Genomic DNA, 25,030 nt, shown 5'->3' on the forward strand with positions numbered 1-25,030 from the left:
AATAACACCTTACACAACTTGATCATTGTAACCAATCCAGAAAAAATCAATCAATGTTGTAAAGAAGCAATACATTTAGATGAGAACATGCTAGAAGATGATCATGCTACGAGGTGTTCCTCATCTAAACCAAGTGAAGCAATGGCTAAAGAAAGATCGATATCGGAATTGTCATTCCCTGAATTCTATGCAGCCTTGCTGAAAACTTTTCAATTGACACCTCTAAGAGAGGATGAACTCCTTCAAAACCAGACATCCTTAATGCCTCTACAAGTGAGGAATGAAATGCCTTGTGTTAAGTGCAATCACTACGACCATCTCAATCCCCATTGTGCATACAAGGCATCTATTTTTCTATACTGCATAGATTGTAAAACCTTAGATCATGATACTAAAAAATGTCCCAATTCATCAACAATTGACTCAAAACCACCATCTCCCGTGTACCAAACACAAACCGTCCCACAAGGTAGAAACTGCTCCAGAAGTAATTAATCAAACACTTCAGTTTTTCTATTGTCATGGACCTCCCAAAGTGATAGACTGCACAGTTTGGAATACTTCCATGCCCATAGTCACTGACACCTTGCAACCCATGTGTGAACGATGTGGCATTGATCACAAGTTCCAAGATTGCCCAAGACGAGTTGCTTCAATTGCAACTTGTCTCACAAAATACAACTCTTAACATCTTAAGTGTACAAAACGGGAAATTTTCCACGATACCCTTGAATGTGCTTATACGGTACCCTTGAATGTGCTTACACGCTTCCATGATACCCTTGAATGTGCTTACACGCTTCCACGGTACCCTTGAATGTACTTACATGCTTACAAGCCAAGGCACGAGAAATAATAAAAAAGAACACAAAAGACACTACCTCAACATGGGTAGAATAACATACATTAAAGCAGAACCCAAAACAGAAAACAAAGCCTTCTAAACCCAAGAAAGACAAGGGACCTCAAACTATCGAAACCAAGGTTAAATTAAAAGTGTTATATACACATTATGTGTGCATATACTAGGACGCTAACCCACATTAGGCTTGTGAGCATGGGAGCATGGGAAGAAGCTCTACTGGAGCATGGGTTAGGACTATCCTTGAGGGTTAAGATTAGGGTCAGGCATCCAAGGGTCACACATGGGAAATGGAGAGTCAAGAGTCACTTGAGGGCCCTCCTATATAATAGGGGCATGGGGCACACTCAAGGAAGGCTTAGGGGCTTAGGCTATGGTCTCTTATGTAGAGGATCATATCTACTTACCTACCATTTCACACTATAGCTACATGCTATTGGATTGGAGTTATACCTCTTAATGGTATGGGACATCAAGGTAGAGGTATGATGTATTTCATTTATAATTCATGTGTGCATCCCTTGGGCTCAACGGCGGTCGAGTGGATGAGTTTATGCCTCATTTACGCATGTTTATGCATAACAATTATCTAGAGAGATCTTAGTGTTTTAATAGTGGTATCAGAGCAATCTCTAGTTAATTGTTGTTGATTTTTCTTTGCAATTTTGGTATTGTTTTGAAGTAAATTTTAATATTTACTAATAAAAATATTATTTTATTAATTTGTGTTAATGATTTGCACGTGGATCGTCGATATGGCGATTGATTTTTTTCTATTTTTTATAGTTTAAAATAAGCATTAGTAAAAAAATTTACAAAAATACCACATATTTTATCATGGATATTTTTGGTAGAATGGATTTCCTAAATTTCTAGAATTTTTAGGAATTTTTTCCTAAATTTTTAGAAACTTTTGAGCATTTTTATGGTTTAAAATGTATGTTTTATACATTTTTGCGGATTTTTGCGGGTATGCGATCGAATTTCTGCCAATTTCCTGCTGAAATGCAGTAGGGGGCAGCATGTTGATGCATGAAATGCTCTCCCGTGTGCGTAGGACTCTCTTCGCCTCTCAAATCTGATTTTTCTCGTCTATTTTCTTTCGCCCGTGTGAATTTCTTTTAAAAAGGATTTTTAATTAAATATTAATCATAATTAATATTTAATTAGGATTAGGATTAGTTTAATTAAAAAAGATTAATTAAAACATAATCAACCTCCTCTCTAACAGAGAAGGAGAGGGTGAAGAGAGAAGGGAGTGGAGAAGATGGAGAGGAGAGATAATCTCTCCCTCTCTCTCAATTCTACGCACAGGCGGGGGGCGAGGGCTGCGCAGCAGCCGCAGCAGCAGCCCACCGCCGCTGGCAAAAAAAAACGTCCCCCCCTTAAAATTTTTTTATAAGCTTTTAACTAAAGCTTATCAATATTGGTTTTTTTATTTTAAAAAAATGAGTTTTTTATTACAAAAAAAGAGCTTTTGGAATTTTTTCAAAAAAGCTTGAAAAAAAAGCCTGAAAATTATGAGAAATTATGAGATTTGAGAAAAAATAATCTCTGAAATTTCTTCTCTTAAAACCTTTGGCTTTTCGCATTCTCGGGAAACCTTTTGGCTTTCCGAATTCCGAAAAAACTTTTGACCTTTCGTATTCCGGAAACTTTTGACCTTTCACATTCCGATATTTTTTTTGGGTCTTTTCATTTTCCTAAAACTTTTGGCTTTTCGTATTCTGAGAAAACCGTTGGGATTTTGAAAACCGTTGGGATTTTGAAATTTTTTGACCGTTCGTATTCCGAGAAAACCATTGGGATTTTGAAATTTTTTGACCGTTCGTATTCTAAATTGTTTGAACGACACTATGTTCATATACTCCGGATTGATGAGTTGGCCACCAATTTTAATGCTTCTTTTGGCATGATTAATGACCATTAGATGGCATGCATTGATTTTTATGATCAACTATGGTTTTCATGGATTTGAGGAGCTTCTATGCTTTTATCCATGGTTTTATAAGGATTTTTTGATCTTTTGGTAATATCATGTGCTTTGAAGGTAGCATTTGCCTTCGTTTTTTGCACGTAATTTTGGAGTATATTTCTTGTACTCTTGTACATATTCCAACTCGGATACCTAGTTGCTTATATATCTAGGTGAGTTATTTTTCTACCTAATTTTATTGTGTTTTGGGTAGTTATCATTAGAAAAGCTCCAATAACTCAAAATTCTTTTCTAATGATGCACTCGGAAAGAGTTATTCCTTGATGTGGTCTCAGGTATATAGAGACAAGTTTTAGTATGTGAAAGTCTAGGATAAGGCCGTCTTATTCCTTTTATATAGGATTTCATTCATATTTTCATAGATGGCATACTAGGGAGTTTCAAATTGTTAAGGTATGTATGGGTGGTATCATGGTGGTATGGGACGCTAGTGATCCCTCACATATATTATCTTATGGGATAATTTGGGCTCAAGATTGTTGCTTTGCTTATATCACTTAGCATGTTGACCTCAACGTTCAAAGACAATCTCATTTTCTAAATTCACTAGAAGTTATAGTGTGGGCATTCTCTAGATAAACTTCTTTTATCTATAACCTGCATGTATTGATGAGTGTAATCTCGTCGGCATTTTCACTTGTTGAAATCTCTTTCTTTAGAGTTCAAAGAGTTTATCTTGTTGTGTTTGGATTAAGGAAATTTGGATTTTTTCTTTGTTGGCATTTCTTTCTCTAGTTTCGTACTTTAGGTGATTTATACAGTCAACCTGATGGTTTACGGATGGACATATGTGACTCATCGAGACAATGATGACTCTCTATGTTGATATGGGTAACTTGGGACGTTGATTATTCCATGTGCAGATGTGGAAATGTCGGGGCGCCGATGAATCCCTGGTTTCTGCTGTTATAATGCCATGTTTTCCTACTTTATTCCGAATGGTTTACAACGAGGAAACTACTTTGAGTATGAATTGCTCTGATCATCCGCACTCTGATGGGCAAACAGAGCGTATGAATCAGATTGTAGAGGATATGCTTTGTGCATATGTCTCTAGAAAAGCATCAAATTGGAAAAAATATCTTCCAATGATGGAATTTGCCTATAACAGTTTTAAACATACGGCTATTGGTTTTAGTCCGCTCATGCTTATGTATGGGTATTAACCCAGGGCACCTATTGATGTCGGTCTTAAGGACAACGAGCTTGATGCATCGAGGAATTTCTTGCGTGATATGTAGGAAATGCTGACCGAAGCTCGGGATTCTATCAGGAGTGCTCATGATAGGGCACGGTTATATGCTAATAGAGGATGCTCAATTTGGTCTTTTGAACCAGGAGCATTGTTTTATTTAAAAGTTCCTAAAGATTTCTAGACTTTGTCTCAAAAGGAAAATGCTAGAATTTCTCATAGATATTGTGGTCCATTTCGATTTACACATCGAATTGGCACGGTTGCGTATGAACTAAAACTACCTCCAATTGTTAGAGTTCATCCAGTCTTTCATATCGATAGATTGAAAGGGAAACTGGGAGGTGAGGATAACATAGTTACTCCTCAAGAACTCATTGAAGTCGAAGATTTATCCTATGTTCCACAAGAACCTTATAAGGTATTCAGGGAAAGGAAACTTTGTAGTTGACTAATCCCTGAGGTTAAAATTAGGTGGAAAGATAGGGAAATAGAGGTTTCGACTTGGGAGTTGGTTGAGATTGTTCAACACAGTTCTCCTTCTTTTCATTGCAAGAGTGCAATGTTTTGAGAGAGGGGAAGTATGTTATATGCACATTATGTGTGTATATACTAGGAGGCTAACCCACATTAGGCTTGTGAGCATGGGAGCATGGGAACAAGCTCTAGTGGAGCATCGGTTAGGACCTAACCTTAAGGGTTAAGGTTAGGGTCAGGCATCCAAGGGTCACACATGGGAAATGGAGAGTCAAGAGTCACTTGAGGGCCCTCCTATATAATTGGGGCACACTCAAGGGAGGCTTGGGGGCTTAGACTATGGTCTCTTGTGTAGAGGATCATATCTACTCACCTACCATTTCACACTATAGCTACATGCTATTGGATTGGAGTTATACCTCTTGATGGTATGGGACATCAAGGTAGAGGTATGATGTATTTCATTTGTAATTCATGTGTGCATCCCTTAGGCTCGGGTGGATGAGTTTATGCCTGATTTATGCATGTTTATGCATAACAATTATCTAGAGAGATCTTAGGGTTTTATGCATGTTTATGCATAACAATTATCTAGAGAGATCTTAGGGTTTTAACAAAAAGACAGGGAAAAGTAGCCTGTAGAGAACATAAGCCCAAAAGAGCCAAAAGCTATACATGATGCAGAAGCATCCACCTCAAACGCCACCACACAAACCACAAAACCCATATGTGCGACACATGGTACAAAAGCCCAAAAGAAAATTCGATCTCGTCGCATGGTCAAACATAATGAAAAACTAACAATCCAAAGAAAGTCAAAAAATTCAATCTCGTCGCATAGTCAAACATAATGAAAAACTAACAATCCAAAGAAAGTCAGAAAATGAAACAAGTTCTAGTACGTCACTAAGTGAGAATGAAACAAGTTCAGACTCTTCACTCACTGCACCACATAGCCAATCAAGAAACTAGAACCCACCCAACCACCCCAAATGGATAATAATGATCACATGACATGTAGAATGCAAAAAGCAAGCTCAGGAGAGCATGCTTAGGTTTGGTTGAGTGTCTTACAGGATCACCGGTTGTGATTGAGCCTCATAATGTCAATCCTAAAAAAGCAACCAAAATACAAAGCCCAGAGGAGTACCGCTTTCCCTTTCAAGAGGAAGGCATACTCTCTACAAAAGAGTCTTTTGAGATAGATTGCACAAACTATACGCTTGAGAAAGCACATAAGGAATTTGATAATTCCCTTATAAAATTAAAGCAGTCTCTCAAAACCTCATTTGGAGGAATGCTCTTATCTCATGATGAAGCCAGCATAACATCAACACTTGCACCTTTAAGGGCTCAACATGAGTTATACCAAGATATAAAGAACACCATAGAACAAGACTGTGAGGATTCGCAAGTTTCCAAACAGACCTCATTAAGAATTGTCAGAGTGCCAAGTGTGCCAATGTACACATTGGGTATTATTGAAAAAGCTAAGAGCCAAAAAGAGGTTAAAAGTAAATGGGAATATGAAACAGAAATGGAATCTAAAGTTGAAACAAAAAATGAAGCATCCATTGTTCCTTTGGAAGATTCTATCATGGTATGGTTGGATTTCCCTACATGCAATGATGTTAAGCGCACAAACACACATTGATTAGCCCTCGAGCTAGTCATAACATCATGACAATAGACACTTGGGTGTCATTGCATTGGGAATAGTCTTGCAAGAGGAGCCAATGGACAAAACATTAAAGTTCCAGGTTACTTTAGCTAGCTGTAGGGGACTGATAAAATGGCTATAATCAACAATTTTTTTTTTTCCAAAATGATGGTGCCTCTCCCTATTGTGGTAATCTCTACGTTTGATTGCAATGTAGCATTTGAGAGGCCTAATACTTGCTTAATACTTCAAGAAACATGGCCTTGCTTCAACCCTTGACCTCCTTCACCATGTGCTTGAGGCTCTTGAAGAGCACGACTTCTATAGAAGGGGGCTTCTCCTCCAAAACAAGCTTCTCTCAATTCCTGTTTTAGGCCTCTTACCTCTTTTAGACCTCCCTCTTGTGTCTTGCTTAGCTTTTGCTCCCTTGTAGCTCCTCTGAGCTTTGATACCACACTCTTACTAGAGTGTGAGTGTGTGGTGTGTATTTAGTCATAAACACTGAATTTTTCCCAATCTTCATCTCCATTCTCCTTCATTTCTTCTTCATGTACTATATAGTGTATTCTCACATACACGACTCCTTTTTCTCTCACAACCCTATCACTTAACTTTAGGGTGTGTTCACACCATTGACACCCACACACACTTACATAATCACAGGGTTATATTTCAACAGGTCGTTGACGCAGATGGTAGGTCATTGTGTAGAGGGGCTTCTGTGGAAGAGGCTTGTAAATTTTGCATTCAGCATCATAGAAATCCATTAAAGTTGGATCCTCTTCCTTTTGCAGTATGGTATTGTCAACTTTTTATCGTTGACCATCATGATGACTCTATCACTAGCAAAGCATAGTGGTGCTTGGGCAGCAATAGTTTGTTTATGCCCTAAGATCAAATCTACTTCCAACACATACTCAACCACAAAAAACTTGCAAGTAAGGGGGTTAGTTCTAATATACATTGTATGTCCAAAGTACCCCAAACATGGCATGTTCAAGTCTCGTGTAAAGGGAATTCTTTCAGGATGTGCCGTGAGTGTTGGTTGACCTAACAAATCCCATAGCTCGAGGGTCATGAGATTGTGTTCTCGTGTTGGATTAAGCTGTGCTTGAGCTGTGGTGATTTTATTTGAAATTTCCAATCTAGCCTGAATCCTAGGGATCTTTTCAGTAAGATATGTTGGAAGTTCCAGCTCCTCCAAGGTCTCTTCCTCCCATAATAGCAATTTTACATTGCCTGCAGGAGTGTTCAAGGTGACTGTTTGCATGGATTCATCAATTGAATACAACGATTCACCTATCCAAGTTCCACCAAGGACGACATCATACTCAAGGGAATCTAGGGTAACATGGAACGTAAATTCCATATCGCCATTGATTGTTCCAGATGCATCTTTGGGACCCTAAGAAGAAGGCCATCAAGCCTATAACAACTCCCATGAGCTTCTGAGGGATTTTGGAGGTGTCCAAATTTGGCAACATTACTAAAACAAGAATTTATAGGTTTCCTTTTTTGGCAATTTTGGGTCTAAAGCAAGGTTTGGTGCATATGCAAGCCAATGTAAGGTGTTTGGGCTAGTGCAAGTGATGTATGTGGATGCTTGGATGCTAGAAGAAACTGAGTTACAGCAGTATATGTGGAAAAACGCAAAATTGAGGTGGTTTTTGTATGGTTCATATAATGTCAAGGTTTGCATAAGTGATTTTTGAGCCATTCAGGTTACCATACACTCTTGGCAAGCAGTGGAATGTGGAATATGGATGTTTGAGGCTAAAACACCGGTTTTGCAAGTGACAAGGAGTGAATTGAGGCTTTTTGCCTTCATATATTACTTCCGTCCGTGTTGGACAACTTGATTGCATCAGTCCTTGAGGACATTAGATAGGTGGCAAGTTAAAAAGGCAGGCTCGGGGGTATTGGTAGGCTCCCAGGGTGACAATAGGCCTACTTTGGGGTCTTAGTAGTTGTAGGTAACCCCACTATCGGAGGCCGTGATGCTTATGGTTATACCTATATGTGGAAGTTGGTGGATGCTCATAGCTTGTATTCGGCTAGATGTTTGATGCATAAAGTGGATTGGTAAATGCCTATGTGTTGGGACTAATTTCGTGGCAGATGTATGTCAGATTTGTGACCTTTTTATGGTGATACTCTACTGAATTTTTTGGTGGTTTTGTTGTTTGCTGATTTGCATCATGGGTGAGACAACCCAAGTAACGCAAATAGTAGATGAAAAGCTCACCTTGAATGGATTGGGGCCACAATATAAGTCACTAGATACATCAGTTTCTATGAGAGGTACTATGCCAGACTTTGAGGAATTAGTTGCCTTATGCATGACCGAAGAAGTTAAATTGGGACTCGGAGCTTCTAGCAGTGGAAGCAACAGGGATCGGGTATTCTATCATGGTCGAGGGCGAGGAGGCAATCGAGGCCGATGTGGCTTTAGTCATGGCCGTGGCCGTGGGTGCGACAATTATAATGCAAGTCAAGGAGAATACTCATCTAGAGGCAGTGATTATGTGCCTAGAGGGAGGGGGAGAGCACAACCCCGTGGTAGAGGTCATACAGGTTACCAGCAGAGAGATGGAGAGTGTCACTACTGTGGTAAATATGGGCACTTTGAGCACGATTGCTACCTCAAGCAAAATCAACATATGGTTGAGGACGAGGTAGAGGCCAACAATATGAAAATTATGCAAGATATGACAGTGGAAATATGTATGCCAACGGGTCTGGTGGTCACTTGTTTCCTTTGGAGCATGTATTGGGTAGCATGGCTGAGCCGCAGCACTTAGATTCGAGAGCTACAAATCACATGGAGTGGTTTGATAGGAAGGATGAGTTGCAAGATGATATGTGGCCACATGTGATGACACTATGCATAGCATCACCCACATTGGGACAGTTCCTTTGCTAGAACAGGATGGTACGCAGAATAAGCTAGGAGATGAGTGGTATGTCCCCACTATCACGAAGAATTTGGCTTCCGTTGGACTGGACAGATGACTGATCAAGGTTTGCAAGTCCGTTTTAATCGGTATGGATGTTTTATTGAAGAGTTTCATGATGGTAGATTGGGCAAGTTACTTTTGTAAGGGGCCAGAAAAAGGGTCGCCTATTTGCTTTGGATGCATGAAATCCATGTCTACACACTGGGATGTATGCAAGGACCGGATCTACACAAGATGAGTGGGTTGAGTTATGGCATAAAAGGATTGGACATGAAAATTTTCAACGACTAAAAGCTATGCAATCAAAGGAAATTGTTCGAGGGCTGCCCAAATTTGGTCGCATTAACCATGTATGTGAAGCTTGCCAGTTTGGCTGTGGAAGAGAGCTTAGGTGAGGAGAGTATGGATGAAGGGCATGGTTTGCCACATGTTAGGACACCAGGCACAAGACAGGCATAGAAGAATGTGCCGCCTCATATGCAAGAGTGGATGAGAAGAATGCACCACAAGTGAGGAGATCAGAGAGAGTCCATCACCCAGTGGACAGGCTGACATACAATGGCTACATGAGGATGCATTATGCATATATAGTGTCTTGGGTACAACACAAAGAGCCAACATGTTTTCAAGATGCAGTTGGAAAGCCCGAGTGGGAGGCAGCAATGGATGAGGAAATGGATGCGTTAATTCGCACGACATGGGATCTTGTGAAGTTGCCAGTAGGAAAGCAAGCCATTAGTTGTAAATGGGTTTTCAAGGTGAAATGTAAGTTAGACGGGTCAATAGAACACTATAAAGCAAGGCTGGTTGCAAAGGGGTATGCACAGACATATGGTCTAGACTATGATGAGACGTTTAATCTGGTTTGCAAAGATGACTACGGTCAGGACAGTGATTGCATTGGCAGCCATGTATGGTTGGAAACTATGGCAAATGGATGTTAAAAATCCATTCTTGAATGGAGATCTTCAAGAAGAGGTTTATATGCAGCAGTCGGATGGGTATGTGCACCCGATACATCCACAATATGTATGCAGGTTGAGGAAAGCCTTGTATGGGTTGAAGCAGGCACCTCGCGCATGGTGTGAGCGCATTAGCAAGACACTACTGCATTTGAAATTCAGCCAGTCTCTAGGGCTAATTATTCACTTTATGTAAAGCATATTGATGGAAATATGGTTGTGGTGGTCATATATGTGGATGACTTGATTATTACTAGAAGTCATGTGGCTGAAATTTCAGCAATCAAGAAGAAGTTGTTTGCTGAATTTGACATGAAAGACCATGCTCGCCAGGAACCCAGTATATCATTCACACACCAAGCATATAGAGGTGAATTACCATTTTGTTCGGGAGAAAGTGGTTGCAGGAGAGATTGACTTGGTCTATATTAAGACCAATGAGCAGGTTGCTGATGTTTTCACAAAGGCATTAAGCAAGGACAAGTTCCAGTATTTCAGGGCAGCATTAGGCCTTGATGATGTGCAAGCTCATGTTGAGCTTGAGGGGGAGTGTTGAAATATAACCCCGTGATTATGTAAGTGTGTGTGGGTGTCAATGGTGTGAACACACCCTAAAGTTAAGTGAGAGAAAAAGGACAAGTTCTAGTATTTCAGGGCAGCATTAGGCCTTGATAATGTGCAAGCTCATGTTGAGCTTGAGGGGGAGTGTTGAAATATAACCCCATGATTATGTAAGTGTGTGTGGGTGTCAATGGTGTGAACACACCCTAAAGTTAAGTGATAGGGTTGTGAGAGAAAAAGGAGTTGTGAGAGAAAAAGGAGTTGTGTATGTGAGAATACACTATACAGTACGTGAAGAAGAAATGAAGGAGAATGGAGATGAAGATTGGGAAAAATTCCTGTGTTTGTGACTAAATACACACTCACACTCTAGTAAGATGACCAACTCTAATAAAGCATCTACTCCTTCAACCCCATCCTCACCCCAATGAAGTTCAATGCCAAAACCTCGCAAAATCAACAACCATTCCTGAAGAAGTTCCCCCCATGCAACCATCTATCTCTAGCAAGGAACTCAAAGGAAAAGCCCCGGAGCCTATGCCTCTTCATCGACAAACCTCACCAAAGGAGACAACCACATGCTCGAAGGCCTCGTCTCATTGACAGCCACTCCACAAGAGACTCTAGCCTCATCATCGTCAACAATGCCCACCCACCATGAGTCTCAAACCTGTAGCCTCTACGCTGCCAACCAAAGTCAAGGAGGGCCCCAAACCTTCCACATCAACCCAAAAGAAAACTCCACCAAGACAACCACAATCAAGGTATCTTATAAGTATATAGATGTGGGTGGAGAAGCAACTACTTGTAGTCCAAGGCTACTATGAAGGTGCTAATCAAATTTGGGTGCCTCGACAGTCAAAGCCTCTTCCTTGACGCAGCACTTAGAGGCCAAGGAAAAAGAAAAGTACTCCCTAACACCGTCCACAAAAGCCTATGATGCGAGTTCCTCAAAGAACTCCACCAAGTCAACAAGTGTGGGTACCAAAAACACTAATGCAAGCACAAGGGTACTACCAAAGAAATACCAAATCTTGGATTCCCAAGCACATTGCAAAGTCCCCTAAGCTTGCACAAAGAAGGAAGCCTCAACACCAAGCACATCAGCCATTGGTTTATAATATCCATCAAAGATGGGTGCTTGTGCATGTGCTTCAACAACAAGGATACTATGATGGTAATCCCATCATATGGTTGCCAAAATAGAACAATGTGAAGAAAGCCTCACCACCGACTTCAACCCCCGACTTCAACCCCAACAGCTTCACCTAAAGTTTGACAAGAATGGAGGCCCAAGCAACAACAAGCAAATCACTCGAACACTCTCGTGCATTCAACACACCTACACAAGAGCTTGTGTGTTCAAGCAACCAACCCACAGTCTTACCTACTGCCTCGACAACATGTGAGCCAAAAATTCAAGAATCAGTTCCCATGTCTGCAAAACAACGGAGACTTATGAGTGCATTAAAGACAAAATAACAATGCTCTTGTCACCCCTCTGGATGTGAAAAATAAGTGCACAAGAACCTGTCCCTTGCAAGTCATGCCCTAGCTGACCCATAAAATCAATCAATCAAAATCAAAAACCATTGAGGTCAAAACTTGTAACTTCACATGCTCAAAACCTGCAACTCACGGAATTACCCTTCACGGAATTCCATCTCATGGAATTACCCTTACAGAATCTCATGGAATTACCTCTCACGTAATTCCATTTCATGGCCTACACTTTCATAGAAACACCTTTTCATGGAATTCCATTTCACGACTTGCATTTTCACGGAAACACCATTTCACGGAATTCCATTTCACGGCCTGCACTTTTACGGAAACACCATTTCACGAGATTAACTTTCACGGGTTTAGGCCATTTCACGGAATATCCCTTCACGACCAAAAAACCTGCAATCTCATGGGCTTAGGCCACTTCATGGAATACCCCTTCAACGGCCAAAAACCTGCAATCTCACGAGAGGTTTCTCACAAATTATAGTCTCACGGCTTAAGAACCTGCACTTTCACGATTTAAGCCATCTCACGTGCATTAACCCTTTCCCAACAATCTTCAATCGCCATTATATATTGTTAAGCTTATTGCTTACTATTCTTTTGGCTAAATTAATGTACCAGCTTCTCCATGAGTACATATTCATACTCATGCATTGGAGAACATTTGCACCAAAGCCTCACCATCGACAACTTCCAGATACATCTCTAGATGGGGAGGCCATGGTGGACGAAAGCCTGGTCAATGGTCAACCCATCGTCTGGAATTTTCCTTCAAATTACCAACCTCTCCAAACAACAAAACTATCTTCACAAATCAATGATCTTCAATCATTAATGAAGATATTTATATTAGCCTTGCAAGTCGATGTAATTCTTTCAATCCTCACTAACAAGTGGCTACTTCAACACAGAGCAGTTCAATAAGAGTCTATATGACTCAATTCTTGTACTTCATTTATATCTGCTTTGTAAGAGCACTTAAATATACATAAGAATTGAGTCTATATGACTCAATTCTTGTACTTCATTTATATCTGCTTTGTAAGAGCACTTAAATATACATAAAAACATAAAATAGCACATGGGCAGAAGAAAGCAGGAACAGGTCCTACTCAACAACATTTGACAAGAATCCTGCCACATGAAGGGACATCATCGAAAGCCAATTTCTTCAAATGATGAATGTCGCTTCAATGAATCAAATGAGGAACTAAGAATCACCATCTTACTCTGATGATTAAGTTTACGTTCCTCCGTATCCTTCCCTCTCTTCTCTCCCATTATTAACATCTCTTAGCATCCTTCCCTCTCTTCTCTCCCATTATTAACATCTCTTAGCATCCCCACTAACACAAATCACATGTAACATTGCTTATGATTGCCAAAAATAAAGTGAGCAAAAAGCCCAAAAAAACCATGCTCACACAAATATGCAATCATTTGCAAAAAACCCCACCCCCACACCGTTAGGAATTCCCAATAAACCACTAACCTCTTCATTCACTAACCAGCTTTTCTTATTCCTTCCGGAGGAACAAAGACCATTGAGCGTCAATCAACATCAAAGCCATCGACAAAGCTTGTCCATTCTCCCCACACAAAGGTCTTCAATGCGATCACGAGGACGCAATCGCCATCAGGAAGGGGGGGATGCTAACCCAATTCTAGGGTTAACAAGATCTACCACCATTATTACATCAAGGAGTCACGATAGATACACCAAAGGGTCATACATTCAAGATATGAAGTAATAGTGTCCAAAGCTACAACTTGGACGGGCACCCGTAATGGTGTCCAAAGCTACAACTTGGACGGGCACCTGTAATGGTGTGATGGAGCATTTATGGCGATTCTCGCTTCAAAAGTGTGTGGTAGCAAGATAGGATGAAGTCCTAAGTGATGTACTTCATGAATATATTATGAAAGTAGTCATTGTAATAGCATTAGGCCTCTTATGAGCCTAAAGTGCCCGGTCGGCCATAGTTTAAGTAGTGTGAACACTTATGGCCATGTATATAAGTGAAAATCTCTCATAATACAACATACTCTTCCATTGTGCAATTGAGTCTTGCTCTTGGTAATCCTCTTGCTAATCTCTCTCCCTAATGCATGCTAGTGAGTGTGTCTGAGTGAGGTGAGACGAGGGACGAGTACCCGTAGTGCAATGCGGTGGTGTGACAACGCTCGTGAGAGGCACGGTGGAATTGCTTCTCAATGAGTTGTAGAGCTTGGAGACCTCAAGGGTTACGAGCTTGGCCATTGGAAAGATCCTCATGACAGTTGCGGTTCACCAGGTAATCTCTTTTTGGATATGTTTAAAGGAGGGTTAGGGTGAGCTATAACACATGCTTGCATGAAGCACATTGAGATACAATATCATTATGTGCGTGAGCTTATTATAGATGGAGAGGTGCAGATTATCTACTGCTTGACAATAGAGAATTGTGAAAAGATTTTTTTATGTTGTCTACTGTCTGACAATATAGAATTGTATAGAGATTTTCACAAAGGCTCCAAGGAGAGGTTTGCTAGAGTGCCATCTTCAACACCTCGACATTGGACTAAAGAGGTAATTCACCTACGGGTGAACATTGAGGGTGGTGTTGAAAATGTATTTTCTCAATACTCCACCCTTGTGTTGTTTCTATGGGTGATAGATGTGCTCTATTTTATAGGGCCCCCTTTATGAGGAGTAATGAACATTGAGGGGGGTGTTGAAAAAGTATTTTCTCAATGCTCCACCCTTTGTGTTATTTCTATGGGTGACAGATGTGCTCTATTTTATAAGGCTCCCTTTATGAGGAGTAGCTGTTCTACGGGTGACAGATGTGCTCTATTTTATAAGGCTCCCTTTATGAGGTAGCTGTTCTACGGGTGGACATTAAGGGTGGCGTTGAAAAAGTATTTTCTCAATGCTCCACCCTTGTGTTGTTTCTATGGGTGAAAGATGTGCTCTATTTTATAAGGCACCCTTTATGAGGAGTAGCCGTTCTAATGAGCACCCAAGCAACACCCTTTAGACACTGGATGGTAGCCAGGCTAGGAGACAGCTTATGTACTTGGCACTGTGCCAAGTAGGTTGCATGCTTGTGCAGGCTAAGTATTTTCTCAATGCTACACGCTTGTGTTGTTTCTATGGGTGACAAATGTGCTCTATTTTATAAGGCCCCCTTTATGAGGAGTAGCCATCCTAGTGAGCACTTAGGGAGCACCCTTTAGACATTGGATGGTGGCCAAGTGTGGCCAAGTTAGGAGACAGCTTATGTACTTGACACTATGCCAAGTAGGATGCATGCATGCATGTATGTACTTGACACTATGCCAAGTAGGATGCATGCATGTGCAAGCTAAGTGACTACATTAATGAGTGCTGGACACTATTCTCAAGTTATGGGGCCTGTTTGAGGGTCCATACGGTCTCACATGGCTGTAGTCTAATATGGTTCCAATTAGATGATATGGTCAATTGGTCATTTTGGACCAAGTCATTGGGTTGGCCAACCTACATCCATGCCGACCCTAGGAACTATATAGTTTGGAAGCCTTAATTCATCATTAAGTTCATTGTGTTCAAGCACTCTTGTAAGCAAGACAAAGTCTATCTAGATCACCATCAAAGCTCCTAACTTGTAGTACACACGAGGGAAGACAACCATCAGTTTGTAATTAAAAATTGCAAGTAGTAATATCGTTTACTCTCTCCACTTCTTTCTACAATCCAATGCTTTGTATTACGTTGATTCTATTTTCTTACAGTTTCTTTGTACTAAATGTAGAATATTATGCTTCTTTGGTGTCATCTAGGTATCAAGCATATTACGCTTCTCTGTACATCTTTGGTGTCATCTAGGTATCAAGAAACCTATTTATGAAATCGTGTTTTTCCTTTAAATCCTTAAACAAATTATTATTCCCATTTCTCTAAAAGCAAGAGAAAATTATGTAAAAAAGAACCCATGTATAAATAAAAAGAAATTATGGATTCAAAACTTTGCATAATCATGAGTGGAAAAAATCATGTTTGCTTGAAACTTCAATATGCAATAATCTATATTCCACAGTATCAATTCATCATAACATAAGTTTTTGTGGACGTCATTGTTGTAGATTATCATTTGTTATACAACCACCTTAATCTTAAAGATACCTTCTTTTTTGCATTACGATTCTCGTCAGGAAAATGAAATGGTAATAAGGAAACATCTACAAGAATAATATCAATTTCCCTCTTGTCACACTTGTAAGAATGATTTAGTTTTTGTTAGCCTACCTTGGTAGGACTTAATATTGAGTTTGAGTGTGTTTTAGGTTGAACTTTAAGTTATGACCTAATTGAAGTAGCTTATGGTTGTGAAACTGCTAAGATGCTTGAAAGGTTTACCAACTACTAAGAAAAGGTATAACCAATAACTTTTCGTTAGTTCTCCATTTGCAACATTAAGTATTGAGCGTTACACTGTGGACCATGGCGCCCTTCTTTCATGTCACTAAGCCCGTTTCATGCTATGAGCATATATGCAATTTTGGCACCTTGCCACCTAGGACCTGGGAATAACTTACTACTTTAGGTTGAATAACACTCTTTAAAGTTAATACATGTAGGTGAAAGCTCATAAAAGAAACGATGAGTTGAAAAGAAATATAGGTTGAAAACTCAATAGTAATGATATTGATTAGTGGAAAGCTTTAACCTTTAAAAAAAAGAAGTAAAACACAAATAGAAGGAGCTAGTTATAGGCCATAACTAAGATGACAAAGATTTGGAGAACAAGGAAAATTAACCTAAATAAATAAAAAATTCCATTCTTACAATCGAAGTATAGCCTTATTGTGATGGTTTCACTTATTTAAAATCCAAGTAGCCTTATTGTGATGGTTTCACTTATTTAAGTTGTGATGCATTTTGTGATTAACATGATAAATTTGCGAGTGTTTAATTACCTTGTTAGGTCTTGTTTGCCATTATAATCTTTTCTCTTGTCTAATCTATAGATGGTCAGATGCTTAAAAACTTACAAATCACATGGGTTCCTTGGAGTCCATGCATTTCCACATAAAGTTACTCCTTTCTTTAAGCCCTTTGAATCCCATGTTGAAAGCATCGTAATATCCCTTGACCACTCTTGATCTATGAAAAGGAAAACATAGGAGATATTTGCACCCAAAAGTTTAAAGAGAGCGCATGGATGTACTTGTGTGGATATACACTTGAGTTAACTCGCATGGATATACACTTGAGTTAACTCGCATGGATGTACACTTGAGTTAGAGATCACATGGATGCACTCACGTGGATGTACACTTGAGTTAACTTGCGTGGATGTACACTTGAGTTAACTCGCGTGGATGTACACTTGAGTTAACTCATGAAAGAAAGCTAAGTGTAGTTACATATTCAAGGCTACTTCTTGGGGGAAAATCCTTCACATCCTATTCTAGACCAACAAGACTAAGGCCCTTTACACCTACAACCCACATTTTTTGGGTTTTGGATAGGTTTGTTTGTGTGTCATCCCCACTGGCGATTGTCAAATAAATTGACAACTAGATAGAGCAACTGTATGTGCAAAGTACGATAAATGTGCTACTTTGTATACACGGATGGAGAGATCAAATTTCACAATCTTGGATTGAGACTCAAACTAATACTTTAAGTTGTGTAGTGGGCAAGTTTGACATGGCGTACCATCAAAGCATTCCCATATATTGCAAGTTGTGTCATGGGCAAGTTTGGCGTGGGGTAATATAGCATTCCCTCTCAAAATATATGTACATACATATATTAGAATGTTGTATAGACATTTCCACTCTCCTTGCAAGTTTGGCATGGCGTAATATTGCATCCACCATCAAAGCATTCCCTCTCAAACCCATATATATTTGAGGGTAAAAGTATAGAAGCAATTTGCCTTGAGACGTACTTTTGGCTAATGTTATTGAGGGAGCAAATGAGCGCCATCTGCGATTGTTTTTCCGACCAGGATCACCACCACACAAGAGTCAGGCAAGTGAATCAGTGCTTTCGATTGGGTCTTCTTGCATTTCCCCTTCTAGAAAGCACATTGCGCCGGTTTTGTGTGCGTTGAGGTATGAGCCACACCCTCGCTCTCCAGTCATTTCCATCTCAATCTAATCTAGAGTCGACGGAGGTGCTGCGTTTTGCTTTCGTACAGGACGTGCTGCATTCTAAGCTGCGTTTCTTTCTGGCTCTGCATTGATTTGCCCGGAACTGCACTGCATGCTGCTATGATCTTCATGATTGAGGCCTCAAGTGGCCTCCTCTCTTCTTCCCCTGCTTCCCTCCATCACTACACACGGCACCTCATGCCTAGCTGCCGAACCCATTTGTCCAAAACTTCGTTTTTCAAGCATTCACATCGCCCATTCTATGTCCAGCCCGCATCGCCTTGCACTCCCTCCTGCTCTCTCACCGCCCACGACTTGGCAACTGCTCCTTCAGATGTAGAAGCGAACAGGTATACCGGCCACACTCAGACAGTATTGAAATTTGTACAGGTATGCTGTCATAGGTACAATAGCCATGGGTATAATGTCCACATGCCATCATAGCTATCATGACCACATGCTGTCATAGGTGTGATGGCCGTACTCATATGGCACTGAAGAAATCTCTATATACACTCTACTCTGTCTTCTCACTTCTTTGCTTTAGTTTTACTTGATCATATGCCATCTTAAACTTATGTAGAAACGCTGCCGTTTTATTCCAGGCTCTGATATCTGAGTTGCCCCTCTGCTAACAGTACATTTTCTTCACTTTTCTCAGACCTTCAGGGCCTCTTGAAATCGTGGCCAACCCGGCAGGCTTGAGCAAAGTTCTTCTGGATGGTTTGCCCATGCTTAAGCAGATGTATAAACGGTACCCCCTTATTAAAAACAGACACCAGGAGACTATATTTGCGGCTCAGTTCCGGTCTCTTCCCAAGGTTACATTCAGGAGAGAATGCTTGAGGATGGGGGACAATGGAACCGTGGCATTGGACTGGCCCGTAGGAGGAGTGGATTGTGAAACGGGGACAGATTATTGTACAAAAGATGACAGCCCCGTCCTCATTCTACTGGTGAGCACTTCATACGGGTCTCATTTATTTCTTTTGCAAGAAAAAAATTAGGATAATGTTCTCATCTCCATGAAATTTTTTTACTCACAATAGGGGAATCCCCATTTTCATGGATGAGTAGTTTCATCCTGCAACAGGTAAATCACAATGAAGAGTCCATTTGTTGAATGGAGAGTTCTGATAGAAACGACTTGTCCCTTTTAAATGGGAATGATTAATTAACGGCTGTGGCACACTCTTCACCATGAATGGCGAAACCATAGCCTCCCCATTCAAGGTCATGTGGAGGACTGAAAGAAAGATTTAAATACCATTGACAAAAGACCCAAAGGGTCTATGAGACCAAAAAAGATGCTACATTTGATCCATGGGTATACAGGATGTCTAGACAACATGAAAAAAAAACTAGCCACCAAAAGAGAAAATAAGGCCCACGTACTACGTAGACCGTATGTATACTATGAAGTAGGTAGAAAACTTCATGTGTCAGAACGTAGCATGTGTCATTCTCCTTGTGGACGGAGTACTCTGTGGCTCCTAAGAATGTCCTAGATTTGCAGCTGGCCAGTGGAGGGCGGGGGCATGTGGCTCTGTGGAGGGACTGTGCCCTCTTTTTGATGACTCTCACATGTGCATGGGGCGGGGGCGTGTGGCTCTCTGGAGGGACTGTGTCCTCTTCTTGATGACTGTCACACGTGCATGGGGCGTGTGGCTCTCTGGAGGGACTGTGGCCTCTTTTTGATGACTGTCACATGTGCATGGGGCCACAGGATCACGGTTTGTCTGCTGTCTCTGGCTTTGTGTTCTCGCAGTTAGCCAAGAATGTGCGCTTTTTTCTAGGAGTAAGAATGTTTCAACAATCTCTCTGCTCATGTACCTAGATCAGATTTTAAAGTTCTAGATTTTTGTTATCTTTCTTTATTACTATTTTTTACCTAGGATTATGTACCTCATGGATATGATGTAACCTTTTGGTCTCATAGGTCATTTTGGCCTTTTGAAGACATTAATACAACTTTCTTTCTTTCTCTCTCTCTTTTTTTTTTCTTCGTGAAATGGTGTTTTATATTATATGTAAAAATGTACATCAGCCACATGGCTCACACAGAACCTATGGCCCCAAAAAAAACCCCCACAAAAGATCCTCTAAAGGATCATGACCATGGAAACCTGTACACTAATAAGAAAGCCTCCTAGCCAAATAAGCATCCCAGATAAAAGCATCAAAGATGAGCCAGCCGAGCCGCCGTAGACCATAACGAAATAACATCTGCATCCAGTAGCTGAGCTGAGAGAAGAGAAGAAAACTGCCAAAGCAGCAAACCGCGGATACGTAGAATGTGCCCATGTATTCCAGACAAGGAATCAAAGATGAACCCATTCCGTGTAATCCAAATATGCCAAAGTCCTGTCCATCTAAGGAAATGGAATATCACAAGGTGACTGTCCGAAGTAATGACTTGAGGACAAATCCCAAATATCCACTGATGAGCCGAAACAGTAGACCTCTCTACTGCCTCCCAAACGCGAGAGACAAAAGACCAAATCCGACGGGCCACTGGACAACTCATGAACAGATGCATAACTGTTTCAGTGCATGTCGTGCAGAAGAAGCAAGAGGCCAATGTAATTTTACGACGGCTGAGTTGATCCCGTGTAGGCAACCCTTCCACCAACATCCTCCAAATGAAAACCTTACCTTGGTAAGGGAGTTTAGATTGCCAACCACGCATAAGAGTTTTCTGCCACCATGATTTAGACTTGTGCAATCCCCACACCTTATTGGCCTTGGTTGAAACCCAATCTTTCTCTGATACGAGCTTATGATAGACCTGGTTAGGTGAAAGTGATATCAAGTCACCAGATTTACATAGTGCCCAATCAAGCCAAGGCTGATCTGCAGATGGCCGAGGCAATGGAGTAAAAGGCTCAACTGCATGCATGATGTCAACCCATAGTGGCTGAAATGTCCGAGGAACCCTAAAGTGCTGCTGAATACGACGAAACGAATATGGCCTGTCACGACCAGGTATCACAGCATCTCGGAGTCTAACCAAGCCTAACCTAACCATGCGGTTGAGTCGTATGCGTGAAGCATCTCTGTCTGGCCAAACAATGACACGCGACTCCACAAATGTTTCGAACTGCAAAGAGTTCAAAAGTAGTCTTTCATGACCAGGATCCCACCGAGCCAATAGTATAACTTCATGCCAAGAAAGGAGAATATGCGATAAAATGTGAGATGAGCGAATACGGACAGGATGAGCCGCATTCACAATGTCCCACCATGAAGCCTGCACACGTGTCCGTCCATGTGACAATCCCTCCAACTCAATCAAGTCACGAGCCATGAATACCCAAGGCTGCTCCTGCAAACACATATCTTGAAAAAGCGCCCACCTACACGCCACCATATGCAAGCGGACATCCAGTAAAGCAGCCCCACCCATTCTTTTGGGCGTCGTAATGTGATTCCAAGCTATCCATGTTTGACCCATAATATTTCCTTGTCTCTTCCACAGCATAAACCGAATGGGAGCAACCAAACGGAGAAGAGATTTGTGCGTCCAAGGTAGCAAAGGCAAAAAATAGGAAATCATGCTAAGCATAATAACTTGAGCTACCTTAACCCTCACGTGCATAGGCCACCCTTGAGCTTTCCAATACACAAATTTATCCGAGATCCGAGCAGAAATCCAAGCAAGAAGCGCTTGGGTGTCCACATCCACACCCACCGGATACCCAAGATGACGAACAATGTCTCCTGTGTGCACCACACGGCCTTGCCACCCTAATGCCTCAAGATCAAATTCCGTGCATACAATGAGGGCTGATTTTGTTGAATTTATTTTCAGCCCAGAAGCCAATGCAAAATTATTCCAAGCTTCCATTGCTCGATCTATATTGGCTTTTTCGGCCCTGAGAAACATAAAAGTGTCATCCGCAAGGGCTTGAGCAACCAATTGCTTGCCATGAGGGAGATGCAAACCAACCACTTCACCATGCGATGCCATAGCATCTAGGCGAGATAACATAGGATGAGTGGCAATGGCAAAGAAAAGAGGGCTAAGAGGACAGCCCTGCTGGAGAGAACGGGTGAGAGAAATACCATCCGAAAGTCCTCCATTGAGCATAATCCGCGTGATAGAACCAGAGCCAAGTAAATGCACCAAATTAGCCATTTTGGGACCAAAGCCCATGGCTGTCATTAACTGAGAAAGGAAAGACCAGCTGACATGATCAAAAGCTTTTTCAAGATCCAGCTGCACCATCACAATCTCTTGCTTCTTTGCCTTGGCATAATCCACTCCAATTTGAACATTAAGAATATTATGCAAAATATTCTTGCCATGCACAAATCCATATTGATATGGATGAATAAGAGTAGGAAGCACCTTCTGCAAGCGATTGGCAAAAATCTTTGTAAAGATTTTATACATAATACCCATAAGTGAGATCGGGCGCCATTGAGCCAAAGAAGTAGGTGAAGGGACTTTGGGCAACAAACGAAGTATGTCCAACTTCCAATCGGCAGGCATATATCCCTCATCCCAAACCCTTTGACAAATAAGCGTCAAAGGCTCTGCAAGCTGATCAGCATATTTTCGGAAAAACTCATTTGTCAAACCATCCCAACCAGGGCTCTTTCCCATGGGAAGTTTGGAGAGAACAGCTTCCACTTCCCCTTGAGTAACAGGAGCATCAAGCTGAACTGCCACATCAGGGTCAACTTGATATCGTACTTCAGCAAACAATGACTCCCTTGCAGCCAGGACAGCCGGCGAGACATCCTCTCGAGGGGCAAGCAAATCTTCATAAAACGTGATGCAATGCTGAATAACCTCAGAAGGTTGAGTAACAAGGTTGCCTTGGGCATCCATCAGCCTAACAATATTCTCACGCATATGTTTTTGATGCAGCTTATCATAGAAGCGATGAGATTGACAGTTAGCATCCCGCAAAGCATCAAGACGTGCAAGTAGTTTAAAGCGAACATATTGTGCTTCCTGCACCCTAGATAGCTCTTTCCCATGGGAAGTTTGGAGAGAACAGCTTCCACTTCCCCTTGAGTAACAGGAGCATCAAGCTGAACTGCCACATCAGGGTCAACTTGATATCGTACTTCAGCAAACAATGACTCCCTTGCAGCTAGGACAACCGGCGAGACATCCTCTCGAGGGGCAAGCAAATCTTCATAAAACCTGATGCAATGCTGAATAACCTCAGAAGGTTGAGTAACAAGGTTGCCTTGGGCATCCATCAGCCTAACAATATTCTCACGCATATGTTTTTGATGCAGCTTATCATAGAAGCGATGAGATTGGTAGTTAGCATCCCGCAAAGCATCAAGACGTGCAAGTAGTTTAAAGCGAACATATTGTGCTTCTCCTGCACCCTAGATAGCTCTTTCCCATGGGAAGTTTGGAGAGAACAGCTTCCACTTCCCCTTGAGTAACAGGAGCATCAAGCTGAACTGCCACATCAGGGTCAACTTGATATCGTACTTCAGCAAACAATGACTCCCTTGCAGCCAGGACAGCCGGCGAGACATCCTCTCGAGGGGCAAGCAAATCTTCATAAAACCTGATGCAATGCTGAATAACCTCAGAAGGTTGAGTAACAAGGTTGCCTTGGGCATCCATCAGCCTAACAATATTCTCACGCATATGTTTTTGATGCAGCTTATCATAGAAGCGATGAGATTGACAGTTAGCATCCCGCAAAGCATCAAGACGTGCAAGTAGTTTAGAGCGAACATATTGTGCTTCCTGCACCCTAGATAGCTCCTTTTTCAGCCATTCTATGGCATCCACAACTTCAGCATCCATAGAGTCAGTAAACATGAATGCCTGCAAGCCCTTTAAAAGCGACTCAAGAAGAGCCACATGCTGTTTTTGTATAGAGGCATTAGCAAGACCATAATGCCGCACTAATTTCCGAGTGTTGGTAAGGAACACTGGCCAAGCATGATGATCAGCCATGGACACTCTTGTGGAGAAATGTCGTATCAACTGACGCATATAAACATCAAAAACTTCATGCTCCAAAAAAGTGTGATTTAAGCGCAAAGGCAAGCGTTCCAACAAGCCTTTATATGCATCCACAGGATGATAGACCATTTCAAACACAAGCGGCCAATGATCCGAGAAAGCCTGTTGCTGATCAACCATCATAGTAAGAACCTCTGGCAAAAAGAGATCTTGATGTAAAATATACATCCTATCCAATCTAGCATAAGTGCCCCGAAACTGTTGTGAGGCATAAGTGTAACCCCTTTCATCTGGATGCAACCAAGACCACATGTCTTGTTTTAGCGACCTTGCTGCAAAAGCTTCCCACGCCATTCTCTCCGGGCCATCCATTACAGAATGAGGCGACGTGGCTTGCTCCCTGGAGACACACATATTAAAGTCTCCCATCACAAAGCCAGGATGAGAGATTGAAAGAGCACACAAGTCATTCCACAGCAAACGGCGTGCACGAGCATTATTTGGAGCATACACCCCTAACAACCATAAAGGCGTATCATCCCAAACAATCTGTATCACTAGAAATCTTCCATGAACATCTTGAATCACAAGAGAAGGCTGAAACTGCGAACGAACAGCAAACATAACACCTGACTGTGAAGCAGGATGTCCGCTGTAGAAAACATGAAACCCCTTATGCTGCTTATGTTCAACTGCACACAAAACATCCGAACCATGACAAAAAGTTGTACGCCAAAGCCTGAACTGCTTTTGGCGCGAAGAAATACCCTTTACATTC

At 41.3% G+C, this 25,030-nt stretch overlaps 1 protein-coding gene across 3 annotated transcripts in view; it reads left to right on the forward strand.

Annotated features, from left to right (window-relative positions):
• The first annotated feature begins 18,027 nt into the window (after window positions 1-18,027).
• Window positions 18,028-25,030, forward strand: part of LOC147617296 (esterase/lipase/thioesterase family protein) — a 54,726-nt gene continuing 47,723 nt past the window's right edge. For 2 of the 3 annotated variants that reach the window (XM_086776926.1, XM_086776925.1), the window contains exons 1-2: window positions 18,195-18,655; window positions 18,967-19,261. In XM_086776926.1, the coding sequence (XP_086633052.1) occupies window positions 18,426-18,655; window positions 18,967-19,261 (525 nt within the window). In that variant the 5' untranslated portion in view covers window positions 18,195-18,425. The other variant, XM_086776927.1, reaches the window with a different exon arrangement.

Source organism: Cibotium barometz, chromosome 37, assembly GCF_041138505.1.
Source record: "Cibotium barometz isolate CiBa-2024 chromosome 37, ASM4113850v1, whole genome shotgun sequence".
Classification (NCBI taxonomy): Eukaryota; Viridiplantae; Streptophyta; class Polypodiopsida; order Cyatheales; family Cibotiaceae; genus Cibotium; species Cibotium barometz.